General features: G+C 37.6%; 1 protein-coding gene across 1 annotated transcript in view; it reads left to right on the forward strand.

Annotated features, from left to right (window-relative positions):
* Positions 1 to 22433, forward strand: part of LOC123562496 (uncharacterized) — a 79304-nt gene that overhangs the window by 33565 nt on the left and 23306 nt on the right. The window contains exons 16-27 of the mRNA XM_053537643.1: positions 1966 to 2119; positions 3127 to 3249; positions 6035 to 6172; positions 8073 to 8188; positions 9488 to 11162; positions 11677 to 11813; positions 12241 to 12355; positions 13196 to 13333; positions 16249 to 16401; positions 17297 to 17478; positions 18215 to 18410; positions 18872 to 19189. Of these exons, the coding sequence (XP_053393618.1) occupies positions 1966 to 2119; positions 3127 to 3249; positions 6035 to 6172; positions 8073 to 8188; positions 9488 to 11162; positions 11677 to 11813; positions 12241 to 12355; positions 13196 to 13333; positions 16249 to 16401; positions 17297 to 17478; positions 18215 to 18410; positions 18872 to 19189 (3445 nt within the window). The remainder of the gene's footprint in view (positions 1 to 1965; positions 2120 to 3126; positions 3250 to 6034; positions 6173 to 8072; positions 8189 to 9487; positions 11163 to 11676; positions 11814 to 12240; positions 12356 to 13195; positions 13334 to 16248; positions 16402 to 17296; positions 17479 to 18214; positions 18411 to 18871; positions 19190 to 22433) is intronic.

Genomic DNA, 22433 nt, shown 5'->3' on the forward strand with positions numbered 1-22433 from the left:
ATCGACTTTTGAATAAAATAATCGCCATTTGGCGATATCAATTGGCAGCGCAAGCACTGATTTGAAAGCAGTTTGTTTGCAGTTGTGTATATCTTAAAAAATATTTCACCTAGTCTAGAGTCTAGAAACCATGTACAGTAACATGAAGCGGGGGCACCAGTGTTCTATAGACACACAAAAAGTGATGATTGAGTTGCATTAGGGCAAGTCGGTATCAGTATTAACGTTGAAGTTACTTTAATTTGACATGTAATGTATTTCCCCCCAAAATACTGCAGAAATGACTATTGAATTACACTTATTAATTCATGACCAGTTTTTGTGCTAAATCAAAATTATACCTTTAAAACCTGATGTTGCCCTATTGGCAACCTACATAGAATTTTCAATTTGCCCAATTCTTTCTAACACTGGAGTACATTCATTATGTCTCCCCCACTATTGTTTTTGCCCTGTCCGTCCATCCGTCACACTTCATATCCGATCTGACAATAACTGGAGAATCATTTGACCTAGAACCTTCAAACTTCATTTGGTGGTAAGGCCTATGGAGTAGACAACCCCTATTGGTTTTGGGGGCACTCCATCAAAGGTCGAGGTCACAGGGGCCTGAACATGGAAAACCATTTCCGATCAATAACTTGAGAACCACTTGACTCAGAATGTTGAAACTTCATAGGATGATTGATAATGCAGAGTAGATGATCCCTATTGATTTTGGGGTCACTCTATTAATGATCAAGGTCACAGGAGCCTGAACTTGCAAAACCATTTCCGATCAATAACTTGAGAGCCACTTGACCCAGAATGTTGAATCTTCATACGATGACTGGACATGCAGAGCAGATGACCCCTATTGATTTTTGGGTCACTCTATTAAAGGTCAAGGTCACAGGGGCCTGAACATTGAAAACCATTTCCGTTTAATAACTTGAGAACCACTTGACCCAGAATGTTGAAACTTAATAGGATGATTGGATATGCAGAGTAGATGACCCCTATTGATTTTGGAGTCACTCTGATAAAGGTCAAGGTCACAGGGGCCTGAACATGGAAAACCATTTCCGTTTAATAACTTAAGAACCACTTGACCTAGAATGTTGAAACTTAATAGGATGATTGGACATGCAGAGTAGATGACCCCTATTGATTTTGGAGTCACTCTATTAAAGGTCAAGGTCATAGGGGCCTGAACATGGAAAACCATTTCCGGTCAGTAACTTGAGAACCACTTGACCAAGAATGTTGAAACAACACAGGATGATTGATCATGCAGTATAGATGACCCCTATTGATTTTAGGGGTCACTTTTATAAAGGTCAAGGTCACAGGGGCCTGAACATGCAAAACCATTTCCGATCAATAACTTGAGAACCACTTGACCCAAAATGTTGAATCTTCATAGGATGATTGGACATGCAGAGTAGATGACCCCCATTGATTTTGGGGTCACTCTGTTAAAAGTCAAGGTCACAGGGGCCTGAACACGCAAAATCATTTCCTGTCAGTAACTTCAGAACCACTTGACCCAGAATGTTGAAACATCATAGGATGATTGATCATGCAGAGTAGATGATCCCTACTGATTTGGGGTCACTCTAATAAAGGTCAAGGTCGCAGTGGACAGAACATGGAAATCCATTTCCAGTCAGTACCTTGAGAACTATTTGACCTAGAACCTTCAAATTTCATAGGGTGATAGGACTTACAGAGTAGATGACCCGTATTGTTTTTAGGATCACTCCATCAAAGGTCAAGGTCACAGGGGGCTGAACAAAGAAAACTCTTTTCAGTCAATAACTTGAGAACCACTTGACCCAGAATGTTGAAACTTCTAGGATGATTGATAATGCAGAGTAGCACAACATTTCATGCCTATGAAATCAAATGATTTCACAATATGCTATATATATGGTTTTTGCTGTGGGTGTGGAGTGTATATTTAATACATGTTTGTAATTTCAGTTTGTTAGCTATGGGTGTGTCCCAGTTCAGCCACATTAAGAAGGATGCTAAGGACTATATACAGAGGTTTATGTTGCCATGCAAGTCCAGGAAACAGATTGAGATCCGAATAAAAAATCTTAATGCTAATGCTTCCAAAGACAATGCTGTGAAGGTAACTGCATGACTTTAGTTTGTGATCATATGTGTATATTTGAGCCGCGCCATGAGAAAACCAACATAGTGGCTTTGCGACCAGCATGGATCCAGACCAGCCTGCGCATCCGCACAATCTGACCAATCCTGGTCGCAAAGCCACTATGTTGGTTTTCTCATGGCACGGCTTATTTTAAAAATGGAGTACTTACCTGCATAGTGTGTTATTATATGTCCTTTACTAGCCAAGTTTCTTACATGGAAATATGATTTTCCCTGTTGAACAAGTAAGTTGTTAGTGAAGTGTTTTTAGCTCACCTGTCACATAGTGACTAGATGAGCTTTTGTGATCGCCCTTCGTCAGTCGTCCGTCCGTCATCCGTCCATCGTCTTCTGTCCACAGTTTCTTCTGAACACGATAGAGACCACTTTTGCAATCAATTTCAATCAAACTTGCACACAATTTTTATTGGTATAATATCTTGATTCCTTTCAAAAAAATAAGTCACCAGGTCAAATCAAAGGAAAAGCTTATTAACACCCTAGAGGCCATATTTATGACCCTATCTTCATGAAACTTGGTCAGAATGTTTATCTTGATGATTCCTATGCCAGTTTCAGAACTGGGTCATGAAGGGTCAAAAGCTAGTTCAGCTGGTCAAATCAAAGGAAAAGCTTGTTGACACTCTAGAGGCCATATTTATGACCCTATCTTCATGAGACTTGGTCAGAATGTTTATCTTGATGAATCCTAGGCCAAGTTTGAAACTGGGTCATGTGGGGTCAAAAACTAGGTCACCACTCTGAATCAGAGGAAAAGCCTGTTAACACTCTTTGAGGCCACATTTATGACCCTATCTTTGTGAAACTTGGTCGGAATGTTTATCTTGATGATTCCAAGGCAAAGTTTAACAGGTGAGTGATATAGGGTCATCATGACCTCTTGTTTGATGTGATATTTGATATCATAAGGTGTACCAGGTGGCTGCAGAACATTATTTCTGAAGTTGAATGTTTAATTTTCAGTTTTTTAGAAAGTACAAAAGATTGCCAAGGTTTCCGCAGAATGCTCCAGAGTTTGACATCAGCATGATGAAATCAATGAATGACAATAAGCCTGACTGGAATGAGCTACCTTGGTGGTGTAGGGTGAGTCACTTAATTTATCTCTACTTCACATTTTTAGCTCAACTATTAGTTAACCTGAGCACAAAATGCTAAAGGGTGAGCTATTGTGGTCAATAATTGTCGGCATTGTCCGTGGTCTGTCAAGATTTTCCTTTAAACAAATCTCCTAAACCACCAGGACAATTTTGATGAAAATTCACAGGAATGTTCCTTGGTTGGTCTTCTCTAAAAATTGTTCAAAGAATTGAATTCCGTTTAGAACTCTGGTTGCCATGGCACTAGAAATAAAAAACTATGAAAAATCTTTTTGTTTGAAACTGCTGGTCTGATTTTGAAAAGAATTCACACAAATGGTCCTTGTGTGATCATCTACCAAGATTGTTTAAATTATTTCGATTCCTCAAAAAATATGGCCGCCAGAGGGCGTGGTCTATTTTCCCTATATGCATATAGTGGAAAGTTTAAAAACCTTTTTTAGCTCACCTGTCACAAAGTGACAAGGTGAGCTTTTGTGATCGTGCAGAGTCCGTCGTCCGTCCGTGCGTGCGTCAGTCCGTAAACTTTTGCTTGTGACCACTCTAGAGGTCACATTTTTCATGGGATCTTTATGAAGGTTGGTCACAATGTTCATCTTGGTGATATCTAGGCCAAGTTCGAAACTGGGTCACATGCCGTCAAAAACTAGGTCAGTAGGTCTAAAAATAGAAAAACCTTGTGACCTCTCTAGAGGCCATATATTTCACAAGATCTTCATGAAAATTGGTCAGAATGTTCACCTTGATGATATGTAGGTCAAGTTCGAAACTGGGTCACGTGCCGTCAAAAACTAGGTCAGTAGGTCTAAAAATAGAAAAACCTTGTGACCTCTCTAGAGGCCATATATTTCAAAAGATCTTCATGAAAATTGGTTAGAACGTTCACCTTGATGATATCTAGGTCAAGTTCGAAACTGGGTCACGTGCCATCAAAAACTAGGTCAGTAGGTCAAATAATAGAAAAACCTTGTGACCTCTCTAAAGGCCATATTTTTCATGGGATCTGTATGAAAGTTAGTCTGAATGTTCATCTTGATGATATCTAGGTCAAGTTCGAAACTAGGTCACGTGCCTTCGAAAACTGGGTCAGTAGGTCAAATAATAGAAAAACCTTGTGACCTCTCTAAAGGCCATATTTTTCATGGGATCTGTATGAAAGTTGGTCTGAATGTTCATCTTGATGATATCTAGGTCAAGTTTGAAACTGGGTCACGTGCGGTCAAAAACTAGGTCAGTAGGTCTAAAAATAGAAAAACCTTGTGACCTCTCTAAAGGCCATATTTTTCATTGGATCTGTATGAAAGTTGGTCTGAATGTTCATCTTGATGATATCTAGGTCAAGTTCGAAAGTGGGTCACGTGCCCTCAAAAACTAGGTCAGTAGGTCAAATAATAGAAAAACCTTGTGACCTCTCTAAAGGCCATATTTTTCATGGGATCTGTATGAAAGTTGGTCTGAATGCTTATCTTGATGATATCTAGGTCAGGTTCGCAACAAAGTCAAGTGCGGTCAAAAACTAGGTCAGTAGGTCTAAAAATAGAAAAACGTTGTGACCTCTCTAGAGGCCATACCCTTGAATGGATCTTCATAAAAATTGGTCAGAATGTTCACCTTGATGATATCTAGGTCAAGTTTGAAACTGGGTCATGTGCCTTAAAAAACTAGGTCAGTAGGTCAAATAATAAAAAAAACCTTGTGACCTCTCTAGAGGCCATACTTTTCATGGGATCTGTATGAAAATTGGTCTGAATGTTCATCTTGATGATATCTAGGTCAAGTTTGAAACTGGGTCAACTGCGGTCAAAAACTAGGTCAGTAGGTCTAAAATTAGAAAAATCTTTTGACCTCTCTAGAGGCCATATTTTTCAATGGATCTTCATGAAAATTGATCTGAATGTTCACCTTGATGATATCTAGGTCAGTTTCGAAACTGGGTCATGTGCGGTCAAAAACTAGGCCAGTAGGTCTAAAAATAGAAAAACCTTGTGACCTCTCTAGAGGCCATATTTTTCATGAGATCTTCATGAAAATTAGTGAGAATGTTCACCTTGATGATATCTAGGTGAAATTCAAAACAGGGTCAGGTACCTTTGAAAACTGGTCAATAGGTCAAATAATAGAAAAACCTTGTGACCTCTCTAGAGACCATATTATTCAATGGATCTTCATGAAAATTGGTCAGAATTTTTATCTTGATATTATCTAGGTCAAGTTCAAAACTGGGTCACATGAGCTCAAAAACTAGGTCACTATGTCAAATAATAGAAAAAACGACGTCATACTCAAAACTGTGTCATGTGGGAAGAGGTGAGCAATTCAGGACCATCATGGTCCTCTTGTTTATGAAACTGCTGGCCTGATTTTGAAATAATTCACACAAACGGTCTTTGTGTGATCCATTGCACAGACCTGTATATATCTACGGATTATCCGTAGTTTCTATGAATTTTGTTTAAAAATAGAGACTACGATTTACCAAAATATTACTGCGGAAAATTGCCTCAGAGATAGGCCAAGTGGCAAATTTGCGATCAAAGTAGTGTGTTAAAATCTCGAGGGGCAGAAATGGAAATTTCTACATATTACTTTGTTCTAAATCGTAACCTTTCTGGAATTCTATTTTGAAAAGTCAAGGCTCATTTAGAGCATCTGACATAACAAAGAAATGCAACATAAAACCTAATTTTTCACGGAAGACTGTATTACGTTACGAAAGAAACAGTAGTAGTATCAGAATTACTGTTTTCATTCATTCTTTTTCTTCATTACAGTTTTTCTGTACAGACGACCAGAGTTTGTTAAATGAGTCAGTTAGAGAGCAATGGGAAAGACAAAAAGAGATTAAAAGACGAAGAAAAGAGAGACAGTCTGCCAGTTTTTCATTGTCAGAATCAGACATTGCAGCTATGGTATGTTAGATTTTTACTTCTGCATAAAGCTTGCTTGTTATTATTAGAAGTTTAAGTATGTTGGTTTTCAAAAGCTATGATATTTGTAATTCTTTACAGTACAGTCTAACCAGCATTAGGGCTCACCTGTATAAAGTGTTACCATGTTAAGAATAGTCACCTTCTGGTCCGACTGTTGGAGCTCCCTATCTAATGACCCTTTATATAGCGTGATCTTGTCTAATGCAGTCAATGGACATTAGAAAAATTAGCAAAATACACTGCAACGGTCACTAGATATTTTACGTGTTAAATTAACAGGTGCTTTTTGTTTTATTTAGCTGTAAACAAAGTGAAGTAATCTAGTTGTGTAAAGAGTGAAAAAGGGTGTAAGATCATGATTTAATGTGTTTGATTGAGCAAAACTTTTGTTTGCTACATGCCTAATTTGCTCAATACTGCTACAAATTGAAATGTTTTGTGCATAAATGATGGTAGATTAAAAGCATTGTTAAAACATTTTTATCAACATATTATTATAGCCTTTCTGAAAGGATGTTGGAATTTAAACTGAAAATAATTTTCATCTTTTACTGGACAGTGTCCATTCCATAAGAAAGAGATTAGAAAGCCATGATATATTTTGCAAAAGAAACTACAGTCTAACCTGTCTTAAGCAGCCAGCCAAGGGAAGCAGACAATTTGGCCGCTTAAGCCAGGTGACCGCTGATCGGAGGTGCAGCCAGTATATGTATTTTTCAGACTTCTGACCAGTCTATAGCCTTTAGGCCCATTTCTTTTTGGGTTTTCTATTATTATTTTACCAGGATACAATGACGTGCATTTGCCTTCGCAATACGAATGGTATTCTTAGCAATCTAAAACTCCGGCGTGGTTTTTTTACTACAAAAATTGTTACAGACAATTTCCCAACTTCAAAACAAGTTTGTTTACAATTTTCGCCATTTTGGTAAGGGAAGCTACTCTCGGCGCTTATTGTCTACGTTAAATCTAAGATTGCCGTTACGTTCCGTAAAAGATAAGAGTGGTTTATATTTTTTTTTCAAACACAATTAATTTCGTATACATTTAATAGTATTTTGATGACAAAAGTATAAAAAATCACAAATATTATGCTACTAATTAGTTATCGAGTATTATCTTTAACCGAGGTCAAACTGTGAACAACAAATTTGACACGAGGTGACACGTTAATTGCCGATAATTACTGGCCATTTGATCATAACAAAAGGGGATTACACATTTGGTTATCAGTTTTAATTGAGAAGCTCATGTCATTTTGTCGTTCTTGTGGTGAAGTCACGCGAAACTTAGCAACCACGTGCTTCTCAAAATCGGGTATCTTCGGCGATTATTGCCTAAAAATAATTGGATCTGGAAGAAAAATGGCCGCTGAAAGGGGTCAAATACGGCGGTCGGGAGGCAATTTCGGTGGCCGCGGACGGCAGGTGGCCGCTGAATAAAGTGATAAAATAGAGGAAAATCCGTCGGGGGCGTCATAAAATGGCCGCTGAACGGAGGTGACCGCTGATCGGAGGTGACCGTTAGTACAGGTTAGACTGTACTCCCATCCATTGCCTGTGAATTGTGTTAATTTTTATAGTATAATATGATAAAAGGTGTCTTCTTTTTATCAAAGCTTGTATGCATAACAATACAAGATATATTATTACACCTTGTGTACATAAAAAGCATAATTAAGTTTTAAACAGTCTTGTTGTCCTACACGGAAAACCTGGATATAGTGGTCACCTGTATTTAGTGTTCAGTCAGTCCCTTCAATGACTGCTGTAAACAGGTTACGCTGTATTCTTTTATTGTTCAGAGAACTTAATTTTCGTCAAACAAATACATGTTGATTATTTTCCTGTGTTCTTTTATGTACACAAAAAATTTTCAGTGTACGCCACCACATCTATCTGCTTCTGCCCCAGTGACACCAAACCAGCTGACGGACAGCAGTGCTTCAGGGTCATCTAGTAATGAGGCAGCCATGATCTTACCAACAAGAAAAAGGTAGAACTCCTCTTGTATCTTTAAAATTTTGTAACCGGGTGATTGGAATGATACCCCCACTGTGAATATAACTTCTGAAATTGAAATAATCTAAACATGAACATTGATAGATGCAATCAGTTTGTTTAACTATTTTTCCCGTATATTACAGGTTAATATGTTTTACAGAAAAGACCAGAATTTTCCAGCAAATTAGTTTGGAAATTAGATCTCTTATGCATTGTATCAGAAGACAGGAATACTTGTTGATCTATTGCCACTAGGTTGCTGTCAGTAACTAGAAATTTCCACTTTTTATACCCTTGTTTTGGAAAAATGAAATTATATTAAGGCATGTGCATCTGTTTGCCTGTTTGAGCAAGGTCGGTAGGTCAAAGGTTAAAATCACAAAATGAGCTCAGAGGTGAAATTTGACCCTTTTCTGTTTGTTGTGTCTAGAGCAAAGCTTGATAACCATTCAATGTATCGACTTTAAGCTTGAATGTAGGTTGGTGGTGATGAGATGTTTTAAGGAGTGCAACAGTACAAAAATAAAAATATTGACCTGTCATGGCATATGGTTAGGTGACAGTGAGACAATGTGCAGAGTGCATGAACCAGTCTGTTGGTCAAAGGTCAAGATCATAGGTCAGATTTGTTGTTTTGTGTCCAGAGCATAATTTTGTAACCATTCCAAGTATTGACCTCCAACTTGGAATAAAGGTGGATGGTGATGAGGTGATTTGAGTAGAGCAAAAATCCATTAAAAGAAGTCACTTTGTGCTATAGTATTCTACCTCAATACCCGGTTGGTAGGTCAAAGTACATCAATGGCAAACCTGTCTGTCATATTTTGTATCCAGAGCTTAACTTAATAACATTTCAAAGTATCAAGTTCGAACTTGCCTTGAGGTAGGTGGCAATCATACGATGTGGACAGTGCATGTATTTGGTCTGTAGGTCAAAGGTCAAGGTCAAAAATCTGTCCAGTATTTTGTGTCTAGAGCATAACTCCAAAGCTATTGAAGTTATTGACTTTTAAATTATGAATAACAATGGCTGGTAATGAAGTGATTTTAGGAGTGCAACAAACCACATTACTCCCTATCCCCTTCCCCAGACACACACATATTAAACCCCCACCCTTTACACTGCTGCCACACCCCTTTCCCCACTATGCCCACTGCCACATTACTTCCCCAACCCTCCCTCCCACACATGCACACCAAAAAGAATTTCTTCCTCCTCCTCTGATCTTGAACTTCAGGTGTCTATAGCCCATCTTTGTGGAGCTCTTATTTGATTCTGTTATAATTTCAGGCCAAGACGACAAAGTAGGAAGAAGTTAAATATGAACAAACAGAAGAAAAGTGAGATGGGAATTGTTGGATCATTTGTACCTTTACCGTTACCTGGCTCAAGTATTCCACCACCACAGCAAAGTCCCTTGACAATCTGTGTTCTGGACAATATGCAGGGTGTAACCCCAGGCTCCAGCACGATTAGTCCATGTTTTAGCTCCTTGCAGGCAAACCCATTAGTAACATGCGCTACACCCACAATACTTGTGATAAATAAAAACGCACCATTACAAGTACAAAGCTACAATCAGACAGTGACTTTTACATCGTCAGGGGTCTACCCACAGCATGTAACTCCACTCGCACAAACTTCAACCCCGGTATCACAGTCACTCTTATCTATGCCGTCTCTAACAGCTGATAGCTCCAAATATGATAGTGACGTAGACGGTAAAGCTCTGACATTTGAAGATATTTGTCGACCAATCATGGAAGCTGAAATGGCAGCAGTGGGTGTAGAGTCGCCAAGCATAGGTAATAAAGAGCTGTGTACATTGTACACAGAAAATGGTTCAGTTGTTAATGTGGATACTGTTAAGAATAATGTGATTGTAAATGTTGTTGAAAATGTTACCTGTAACCCTACAGGTGTATCTAACGTAAATTTTACTTCTAGCTCAACTAGTGCTGCAATAAATCAGCCTTTAGGTGTGGAAAATCTGAATAAAACTTGTGAAGTACAGTCTAGTGAAATCTCTTCTACAGTATTGAAGGATCAAAGTGAACCACAAAATGACATGCAGGAAGTTATTTTTCAAGACACAGCAACTTCACCTTTTCCTGTGGGTGATGTAGCACAGGAAGTGACTCTCCAGAAAGAGTCTGATTTAGTCACTGTACCTTCAAATGAAGAGCAGACAAGGGACACACCTGAAGTGACAGTTTCTACACCAATGCAGTGCAGTTGTACCCCAACACAGGAACTGAATTCTCAGACAAGTGGTTATTGTGAATTGACGCCAAAACAGACAAACTCTAGTTCTGATATATCAAGCTCTGAAAAGACACCGAAATCGTCACTGGAGGTGGTGGCGTCTTTAGCGCCATACTTTATTTCTCCTATCCATAATACAGAATCATTACAACACACATCAGAGAAGACACCTACCAAAAGAAAGTTACCAACTCTTGCACCAAAATCTGTTTCTCCTAGTCAAAGAACTACACAATTTTCATTAAATGATCTGAGAAGTCCTCCCCGCCAGTATGTTAAATCTAGTCCTAGAAAAAAACATCTGCAGCAGCAAGTTAAAACAATCTTACCTAAAGGCTTTGTGATCAGTTCTTTTGATACTTCACCTGCTAAAAAAGCTGCATCAAGCTTGATAGATAAAGCGAAACAACTTGTAAACCATTCGAAAGGATTTTGTAACATACTGCCACGTCCGCCAAACCAAGTCGGTAACAACCAACACAGTCTGCTGAGCAAATCTACAAGAAGACGAACTGTGAAGACTGTAAAAACTACTAGTAATCAGAATATCACAAAAGAATCTGGTATAGATACACAGAGTGAGGATATGTCGGACGATGTGAACGAGAACAACAACAACAACCCAACAGGTGATGATGATGATAGATGTGGTGATACGGAGAGTGACTACACCCAAAGCGAGGATGGAAATGAAACACAGGTACTTATTCATGTACAATCATTATACCTTTATTTATCTTTCAAAGTATGATAAGTCATTATATCTAAAAGCACTATCTGGGTATTTTTTTTGCAAATTTGTTAAATAAAACATATTCATGATACCTTTATACTTATTTGAGGTTCATCATTAATTAAATTTAAATGAGAAATTTTATTATGTAAACATGGTCAGGGAATGGACCGTTTTACAGATGGTCACCGGGGAAGGAAATGTATGATTTACAGTTGTGTCTGTGCGATGTTAAAACCAACAAAAAAGTAACGGTCGTAAAGTCAACAATTTTCAGCAAGCTTGTATCCATTCTGTAACAACTGAATGAAACTTCACACATAACTTCACCATTTTAAAAAAGCATAAAAAATTGCACAAAAATGTTCACAATGTGTAAAAGTAATTTTACTTCGGAATACAAGGGTCTGCAACTGTCTTTTGTTTTCATTTTTGTGGCTAAATTAAACTAGAAAGTAAAAATGATTGTATTTATGAGCAGGGTACAGATGGAGAAGACTGTGATACTCAGGGTACAGATGATGGGGAGGGGACACAGGGTACTGATGGAGACAGTCAGGATAGCCAGGAAGAGGACAATCATCTAGCTGATCTTATGGAAGCTAGTACTACTATAGGGTTTGTAGTTACTGTAATACCAAAAAATTCTTTCATGTGGCCTATAAACCATATGGTAGATTGATCTTCGGTTCAGTTGCGGACCTACAGTACTCTTCAGACAAAAGTTTGGTGTGTAGAAGTCTTTTGTGCGAGGAAATTATCCAGCTGACTTTCAGAAGGTTAATGGTTCTACCTAGGTGCCTGCACAGGATGAAATGAAGCCCACAAAGGCACCAGGGGGATTGCCTCCCACTGTCAAAAGCTGGTAATTGGCCAGATGTTACTGACATTATATTCAGTTATGAGTTCAAAAATGAGAACTTTGAATGAGACTACTATGCATAGCTTAAAACTCCTTTTCTTTTTCATCTTCAAATAAAAATATTTCATTATAGACTTGAGACAGGTTTGCAGTAGAGTAATTGTTGTATATGGGTGTATTTAGGTTTGTACCAGCAAGAGATGATGTGTACAGTAGATCAAGGTTGGGTAAGAAGGATCGTAACAGAGACCTGACACTGGCTTTGTTGGAACCAGACATTGTTGAAGCTGATCCTCAGGTACTTATGCTTACTAGCACAAAATTGTTATAATGGAGTATTCGAAGGAAAATGTATGTAATTTAAAGGCACATAATGACTTAGTTTATAATGTGACAGCCACATACTTCTGTTTACGAACATGAAATACATTAGTTTTGTTAAATCTTACCTTTGATGAGACCAGTTTGCAACTATTTTATTGAATACTGGAGAATGTCTCCAAATGCATGCCAGTTTTGAAAGTACTTATGTTTGTAAGTAATGATATATAACTAAATAGTGAAAATAAATGAAACAATTCAGCATGTCTAGGCAATGTGTTAGTGGAAGAATAGCTGAAATGCTGTTAAAAAAGAATGTTAAGCTGCACATGTACTTTGAAAATTGTTACATACGTGTAGAAGACCAAATTATCAGCTTTTAGATTGGTTGTAAAAATCTCAAGGCAATCCTAAGTAAATATTTGGATAGCACAAATTTATGTTGGTGTAAATTAAAATCATAGCGCTTTTCAAATAGCTACGTCAGACATCAGATGGAGTACCAGTATAGTTTGATTTATAGAAAATTCTACTGCTGGTTATCAGTTGAACTACATGTATCTAGTCAGATAAATACCTGCATTTAACCTAGAATACTTTGCTGTTTGTGCCCCCAAACGTTTTTGGGGGAGGTTTGGGGCACTTAGTTTACTATCAGTTGAGCAAAATGAAACCTCTATTACATTTTGGCTCAACTGGTACATACAAATGCATATGCATGTACTTAGTTGTCAGGATGACTGGAACCTCAACAAAATGAACTTGTCCAAATTTATGTCTGTTTTTTTTTTTTTTTTTTTTTTTTTTTTTTTTTCAGCGTGATTTGAGAGATACATTGTTTGCCCAGGCATACATTCACAGGGTAAAGAAAATACTGAGGGATGATGTAGACAAACTGGAGAAGTTTCTCAGAATTATGTTTCATTTCAGTCAGCATGATGGATCTCCCATTAAGGTAATGATAAATAATTTAACAGAATAGGAATCGTGTTAATAAAATTTGTAAGTTTCTCATAATTGTTCGTCAGATTTTACAGCATGCCTATCTGAAGATACGGCATGTGAAGTTTCCTTTTCAAAACGACACATCTTTTGAATTTCATGACTTCAAAACTTTAATATAACATTTAATTTTATGCTCTTACACAACCACACAATCAACAAAAGTTAATTAGTTCCACATGAAAAATAATGATTTCACTGCATATTGAACAGAATGGGAAAAAAGTAGTTCCATAAGTCATTTAATAGGTTTAAGTTGCTTGTAAAATCTGGTAAAGTAGCTGTTTTGATACTTCAGAAATGATCACATTACAGTTGAACAGTGACATTCAACAGCTGATTCTTGTTTACTCTGCCAGTTTGTTATTTAAAGGCTCATAATGCCTTTGTTTAAAATGTGGCTGCCACATTTTCAGTAATGAACAAAAAATACATTAATTTCTTGTTAAATCTTATTTCTGATAATTACTTTAACATTTGTAAAAGGTTTGAATATTGCTGAATATACTAGAATGTTTTATTGAACCAGTTTTTAGCTCGACTAAACAAAGTATAAGGAGAGCTATCCTACTCGACCCGGTGTCGGCGTCGGCGTCTTTCCGCGTCCCCACCTTGGTTAAAGTTTTTTTACACTTTCTCTTTTTTCAACTTATCTCTGTAATTACATGTTGGATTTGATTCAAACTTGAAATACTTATTCCTCATCATCATCCACATCATCTGATATAAGGGCCATAACACTGGCACCATTATTTCATGAATTATCCCCCCTTTTCACTTAGATTTTCAGGTTAAAGTTTTGATGCACTTTCACTCTATCTCTGTTATTACTGAATGGATTTGATTCAAACTTAAAATAGTTGTTCAACATCATCACCCACATCATATGACACAAGGTGCATAACTCTGGCAGCATTATTTCATGAATTATTCCCCCTTTTTACTTAGAATTTCAGGTTAAAGTTTTGGTGCACTTTCACTACCTCTGTTATTACTGAATGGATTTGATTCAAACTTAAAATAGTTGTTCAGCATCATCACCCACATCATATGACACAAGATGCATAACTCTGGCACAATTTTTCATGAATTATTGCCCTTTTTACTTAGAATTTCAGGTTAAATTTTTATGCACTTTCACTCTATCTCTGTTATTACTGAATGGATCTGATTCAAACTTAAACAATTGTTCAACATCATTACCCTTATCATATGACACAATATGCATAACTCTGGGATCAATTTTTCATGAATTATTTCCCCTTTTTTACTTAAAATTTCAGGTTAAAGTTTTGATGCACTTTCCCTCTGTCTCTGTTATTACTGAATGGTTTTGATTCAGACTTAAAATAGTTGTTCAACATCATCACCCACACCATATGACGCAGGGTGCATAACTCTGGCACCAGTTTTTTATTAATTATTCCCCCTTTTTACTTAGAATTGTAGGTTAAAGTTTCGATGCACTTCCACTCTGTCTCTGTTATTACTGAATGGATTTGATTCAAACTTAAAATAATTGTTCAACATCATCACCCACACCATATGACACAAGGTGCATAACTCTGGCACCAATATTTAATGAATTATGCCACTTTTTGCTTAGGATATACTTATATAGTGTTTTGATACATTTTATCTTTACCTCTCTTATTACTTTAAGTTGATATTTTTGACATAGACTCAGGCTATTGTGCATTATCTCGCCTCCTACAAGTTTCTTGCATTTCTATTGGTCAATAGACGTCACGTGGAGACAGGATATATTCCATATCCTTCTAGTATATTTCAGATATGAATTTTGTTTAAAACAAAATGGCTGCCACACTTCCGGCCTAATTGAATCAAGTCAGATTATTTATTAGCTCCAGCGATCGTTTCCGAGAGAAAATTCAGTGTTTTCTTGCCGATTTCATTCTACTTAAGTTGAGACTCATGAAGTTTGACAAAAGTTAATCGTAAAAGCGGAATAATTCTGTATGGGATACACGGATGTTGAAATCTTGTTTTAAGTTAAATCATCGTAAAATAAAGGAATTGACATATTTGTTACCCATCAGTTTGTTGTAGAATCATTTAATCTACGTGCAAGATGAATGATTTAACAGGAAACGGGATGAAAGCCAAAGTATCAAGACATTTGTGACATCGTGAAATCTGGTGACTTTAGAAGGGATGGAACAAGAAGTTTTTTTAGTGTTTCTGATCTAAACCAGTTCATAACCTGTGTAAATGAGCTTTTGTGTTTTGTGATTAAACCAAAACACAGGTAATTGTGCATTTTATGGCTGGTGTAAATCAACTATAAACAAAACATGATGACCAAACAAATGATTGTAGGATTGCAGTCTGCACTGTAAGTAGCTTTGTTAATTTACAAAATGTGTTGATTATAGCATGTAAGTAAAGGGTAGTCTGCAAGATAAAATCGTTACACAGCTTGTTGGTGACAGGATATGGGATATACGCTGACTCGAAAATCCATATTAGGCTCATGCTTCGCTCTCGCCTAATATGGATTTCCTCGACAGCGTATATCCCGTATCCTGTCACCAACAAGCAGTGTAACTAATAATATCTTCATCCACAATTGGAGTCATTAACCACTCCAGTGACAGCTCTAGTTTCCTCAGATGTGCCTAGTTTCACTATCCAGTATCGAAATAGTTGAGCGTGCCGTCTCCTATGACAGCTCTTGTTTTATTACCCCCCTTTATGACTGTTAACTATAACAGTTCATGTGAAATATTAAAAGTAATGCTTTTCTAACCATGTAAGTATGTATAACATATATTTGGAAAGCTTTTTCATCTGTTTTTAAACTAAAAATTTAAAGCATTATGGACCTTTAATGCATTTATATTTCAGTTATACAGTGACCTGAAAGAGCTGTTTTTAGGTCAGCCAGAGTTGATACATGACTTTGCTGGTTTCCTGCAAGCAGAACAGGCCATAGAGTGTGGTTGTTATAAGGCATACCAGGAGTTTAATCAGGCCAGGATATTCCTGAGAAAACTGGAGGTAATTTGTTACTTATTATGGCCCCCTTTCGAAGAAAGTTGAGGTATATTGCTTTGCATCGGTCTGTATGTTGGTTGGTCTGTAGAGCGAACGGTTTCCGCCCAATAACTGGAGAACCACTTGACCCGGGACTCACCAATCGCATGATTGGGCTTTTTAAAAGATGACCCCTACAATTTTTTTGGGTCATTAGGTCAAAGGTCACATGTGCCTGAACATTGAAAACAGTTTTTGTCCAATAACTGGAGAACCACTTGACCCAGGACCTGTGAACCTGATAACATGATTGGGCTTATCAAGTAGATGACCCCTATAGTTTTTGGCGTCAGTAGGTCAAAGGTGACAGGTCAAGCTCACAGGGCCCTGAAACATGAAAACAGTTTCTGATCCATAACTTGAGAACCACTTGACTTAGAACCTTTTAACTTCATAGGATGTTTGAAAATGCAGAGTACATGACCCCTACTGATTTTAGGATTTGTAAGTCAAAAGTCAAGCTCACAGGGCATAAAAACTGTTTTCAATCTATAACTTGAGAACCACTTGACCCAGAACGTTGACGACACATCCTAGGATGATTGTACTTACTGAGTAGTTTGTCTCCTGCACGCCCCCCCAATTACCACAAGTTCCTGAACATTGAAAACCATTATCATATAGATGACCTAGATGATCACTATTGCATTTCAATCGCTTAGCTAACCATCAGGGTCACTTTGACTTTGGCTCCTTTCCCCTATACTATTGACTTTTTGCCTATGACTATGCTTTCGGGGGAGACGTGCTTTTCTACAAAAGCATCTTTTAATTTATATTGCAGATAATTTCATCAAGAATCCAACCAGGTTCAGAAGCTATGAGAATAGTATTATTATTTTCACATTTTATATTGCAGATATATTTCACTAAGAATCCCAATCAGCTACAGAAGGTTATGAGAACATTTTCACGTTGGTATAAGAAACCTGGGAGGAAGGATTCTGATTTACGAGAACAGATTGAACCTATGTTGAAAGGACAAAAAATGTTGCTAGAGGAATTTTCTAGGTTCTTTCCAAATGAACGACCTAATGAAAGGTATACTGGATCATTTAGGAACACTCATTAAGTTGTATTTCTGAATTTACTGATTGATCATTTAGTGATGTAAAACTTTAACAATTCCAGCTGTGATATTTGAAAAAGGTTATTTATTCTGCCCATGATTTGTATGATTTATTTGTATTTTTCCTTGGAGCAAGATCGTATTTCAGTCAAGTAATGTTGATAGATAGCAACGTATCTCTAAAAAAACACCAACACACATGAAGAAACCTTACCGCAATCAGCTGAAGACTAGGAAACAAAAACGTGTATTTAAGAAATGATTTTTTTTCGGTGTTCATGCAAAATGAAGGACAGAATAGGATCGGCAAATCCATGAATCATATTTAATTTTCTGAAAAAAAAAAAATTCATTTCTTCTATTTACATTATATTTCCTTTCCATCTGAAAACAAGGTTATATTATAAATTGCGTACATTTTGTAGCATTTAACATTAAAATCAGCTTCACGGCCAATCAGTTAATCAGATGGAACAACTGCAATATCATCCAAGGAACTTTTTCTCTGACTATACACGGACGTCGTCAAAACAGCGGTCCGTTATCACTAAGCAGCGTTGTTGTAAATTTGGTGCCTTTCCTTTTGCTGTTCATACAAAATGAATGTCATAATTTTCAATGGAAAAGAATAGGGCAAATGTAAATATCGTAAACGCACCAAAATTATCAGCCCATATTTGTAGCTGTTTTCTTAATATGTTCTTATAGTATGATGGATGACTTTGAGGAGATAAATCTTGATGACAGTGGTGAGAATGAAGACAAAGATACAAGCTTTGAGGAGATAAACCTGCTTGATATGGAGGAAGTATATGGTACCAAAAGATGTACATGTGAGTGCCATGATGCTGGGGATGATACATACAGGAAGAGGAAGAAACACTGTTATAAATGTTGTCTAACTGTAAGGAAAATTTGTTAACATTTTACAGTTTGAAATCTTTATGGTTAAATTGTCCATCAGAGATCTTATAAAGTAAAGCTTTTATGGTTAAATTTTCCAGTATTATCGTCATTTACTGAGTGGTTAAGGTTGCTAGCTTTAAACCAAATCCCCCTTACGGTTGTGGGTTTGAAATCTCACTTTGGGTGTAGAATTCTTTCAGGTAAGGAAGCCATCCAGGTTAGTGCTTATAACCAGCTGTGCTGCTGCTCCTGTCAGAAATAATGCCCAGAGGAGCATCTTAGGGGTGTTCTTCCACCAAAAGCTGGAAAGTTGCAATTTAGTCAAAAATTGTGTCAGTTTTTCATTATGCAGAATTAGCTTATTAGCTTCAAGGTTATGAGGCCTACTATTTGATCCACCAAATCTGTAACAAGGCAGCTCACTACGTTCTAAGTTTATGCATAATTCTATTTTTATAGGTAATTGATGGTGAATTGGTTTATAAAGTGAACAAATCAACTATAAAGAAAATCAGTGTAACATACGGACCACCAGTCAAGTTAAGTAGTCTTCAAAATAAGGACCAGTCTGAAAGTGGAAAACAGGAAACAGTTTCTGCTGGAAGTGTGAGGCAGGAACCAGATAATACAGGCAATACTGGATTTGAGACTGGAGACAGGGAACCAAGCAATTTAGACTGGTTCTTGGACCCAGAAACTGCAGAGAAAGAAAACATTGAACATTTTAGTGAGGGAACCAGAAATGATACGGCTGGGCAGCAGAAAAAAGCAAATAAGGTATTGTATTAATATGTTGTGTTAGTGTGTGTATTTAATTATGTCTCCCCTAGGAGACATATTGTTTTTGCCCTGTCCGTCCGTCCGTACGTCACACTTCATTTCCGAGCAATAACTGGAGAACCATTTGACATAGAACCTTCAAACTTCATAAGGTTGTAGGGCTGCTGGAGTAGACAACCCCTATTGTTGTTGGGGTCACTCCATCAAAGGTCAAGGTCACAGGGGCCTAAACATTGAAAACCATTTCCGATCAATAACTAGAGAACCACTTGACCCAGAATGTTGAAACTTCATAGGATGATTGGTCATGAAGAGTAGATGACCCCTATTGATTTTGGGGTCAGTCCGTCAAAGGTCAAGGTCACAGGGGCCTGAACATTGAAAACTATTTCCGATCAGTAACTAGAGAACCACTTGACCCAGAATGTTGAAACTTGATAGGATGATTGGTCATAAAGGATAGATGACCCTTATTGATTATGGGATCACTCTGTCAAAGGTCAAGGTCACAGGGGCCTGAACATTGAAAACCATTTCTGATCAATAACTAGAGAACCACTTGACCCAGAATGTTGAAACTTTATAGGATGATTGTACATGCAAAGTAGATGACCCCTATCTATTTTGGGGTCACTCCATTAAAGGTCAAGGTCACAGGGGCCTGACCATTGAAAACCATTTCCGGTCAGTAACTTGAGAACCACTTGACCCAGAATGTTGAAACGTGATAGGATGATTGGTCATAAAGAGTAGATGACCCATAATGATTTTAGGGTCACTCTGAAAGGTCAAGGTCACAGGGGCCCGAACATTGAAAACCATTTCCGGTCAGTAACTTGAGAACCACTTGACCCAGAATGATGAAACTTCATAGGATGAATGGTCATGCAGAGTAGATGAACCCTAATGATTTTAGGGTCACTCTGTTAAAGGTCAAGGCCACAGGGGCCTGAACATGGAAAACCATTTCCAATCAATAACTTGAGAACCTCTCGACCCAGAATGTTGAAACTTCATAGGATGATTGTTCATGCAGAGTAAATGACCCTTATTGTTTTTGGGGTCACTCCGTTAAAGGTCAAGGTCACAGGGGCCTGAACATTGATAACCAGTTCCACTCAATAACTTGAGAACCACTTGACCCAGACTGTTGAAACTTCATAGGATGATTGAACATGCAGAGTAGATGACCCCTATTGATTTTGGGGTCAGTCTATTAAAGTTCAAGGTCACAGTGGCCTGTTCATGTAAAATCATTTTTTGGAAATAACTTGAGAACCACTTGACCTACAATGTTGAAACTTAATAGGATGATAGGACATGCAGAGTAGATGACCCCTATTTATTTTGAGGTCACTTGATCAAAGGTCAAGGTCACAGGAGCCTGAACAGTGACTTGAGAACCACTAGGCCACGAGTGTTGAAATTTAGTGGGATGACTGGACATGCCAAGCAGATGATCCCTATTGCAGCCAACCATCAGTGTCTCTTTGACTTTCGCTTCTGACCCCTATTGACTTCTTGCCTATAGGACTTTGCATTGGGGGGAGACATGTGCTTTTTTACAAAAGCATTTTCTAGTTAAGCTTTTTTATAGTCGCCACTGGAAACCCATTGGGCGACTCCTCCTGAAGCCTCTTAGTGATGTGAGTGGGAGGATAATGCAAGATACAGAAGATGCTCCAATTGTTTCTTAAGTATGCCAGGTGCAAAGCATCCATGCATGTGACTCTTATCCTGATATTAGTAATTTTTAGTTAGAGGAGTTTGGGGCTAGAATTCTGGACCTCTGGTTTCATAGTCAGTCAGGGTTACCACTGGACCAAAGTGTCTGTTTATATGTTTTATTAGTGCTTTAATGCCTCATCTATTGTATGGCATCAAGAATTTATAAGAAATGTACAATATAGATTTGCAAGAAGCACAAACCCTCAGAAAATTAATGTATTAATTTTAAGCATTATGGACCTGACAAGTACGAAAAGTTTGTCTTCCCTTTGTTGGTGTGCATTTATGGAAAAAAAAGAAGCTAAATTTCAATTATTATGACGAATTATACTAATAAATGCAGGTAGTAGGTCAGGGATCATCCTACAAGGCAATTTGAGTGATATCGTCGCTGTAAAGTCGGCCACTTTGCCAAATTATCGCCTCCAGGCGAAATCCGAATTGCCGAGTTTTTCTGAGTGTTGTAATCTGTTTACTTAAAGTTGTAAAACTTGATGCATATTCTAGATTAAATTACCGATAAATCCATAGTCAACCCCGCCTACTTGCCTGTCAAACTTCAGCCAATCGTATCGTTAATATCCCCCAGTGTTGATCAATAATATTGTAAGCCGCCGCCATTTTGAACATTTTCAATCGGCGTGCAAAAAGTCGATAAACTTAATGAGTGCATGATCTTTTGCATCAATTGTATATTATTTATTGATTTTTAGCTCACCTGTCGCGAAGTGACGAGGTGAGCTATTGTGACCGCTTGATGTCTGTCGTGCGTCGTCCATCAACAATTTCTAAAAAAATCTTCTTCTTGAAAACCACTGGGCAGAATTACACCAAACTTCACAGGAATGATCCTTGGGTAGTCCCCTTTCAAAATTGTTCAAAGAATTGAATTCCATCAGAATTCTGGTTGCCATGGCAACCGAAAGGAAAAACTTTAAAAGTCTTCTTGTCCAAAACCACAGGGCCTAGGGCTTTGATGTCTGGTGTGTAGCATCACCTAGTAGTCCTCTACCAAAATTGTTCAAATTATCCCCCTAGGGTCAAATATGGCTCCGGGGGTCACATGGTTTATATAGACTTATATAGGGAAAACTGAAAATCTTCTTGTACAAAACCACAGGGCCTAGGGCTTTGATATTTGGTATGTAGCATCATCTAGTGGTCCTCTATTAAGATTTTTTAACTTATCCCTCTAGGGTCAAATATGGCCCCGCCCCAAGGGTCACATGGTTTATATAGACTTATATAGGGAAAACTTTGAAAATCTTCTTGTACAAAAACCACATGGCCTAGGGCTTTGATATTTGATATGTAGCATCATCTAGTGGTCCTCTACCAAGATTATTCAAATTATCCCCCTAAGGTCAAATGTGGCCCCGCCCCAGGGGTCCCAAGTTTTACATAGACTTATATAGGAAAAAAAGTTTAAAAATCTTCTTGTCTGAAACCACAACACTTCAACCTTTGATATTTGGTTTGTAGCATTGTCTTATGGTCCTCAACCAAAATTATT

This window comes from Mercenaria mercenaria, chromosome 2, assembly GCF_021730395.1.
Source record: "Mercenaria mercenaria strain notata chromosome 2, MADL_Memer_1, whole genome shotgun sequence".
Taxonomy (NCBI): Eukaryota; Metazoa; Mollusca; class Bivalvia; order Venerida; family Veneridae; genus Mercenaria; species Mercenaria mercenaria.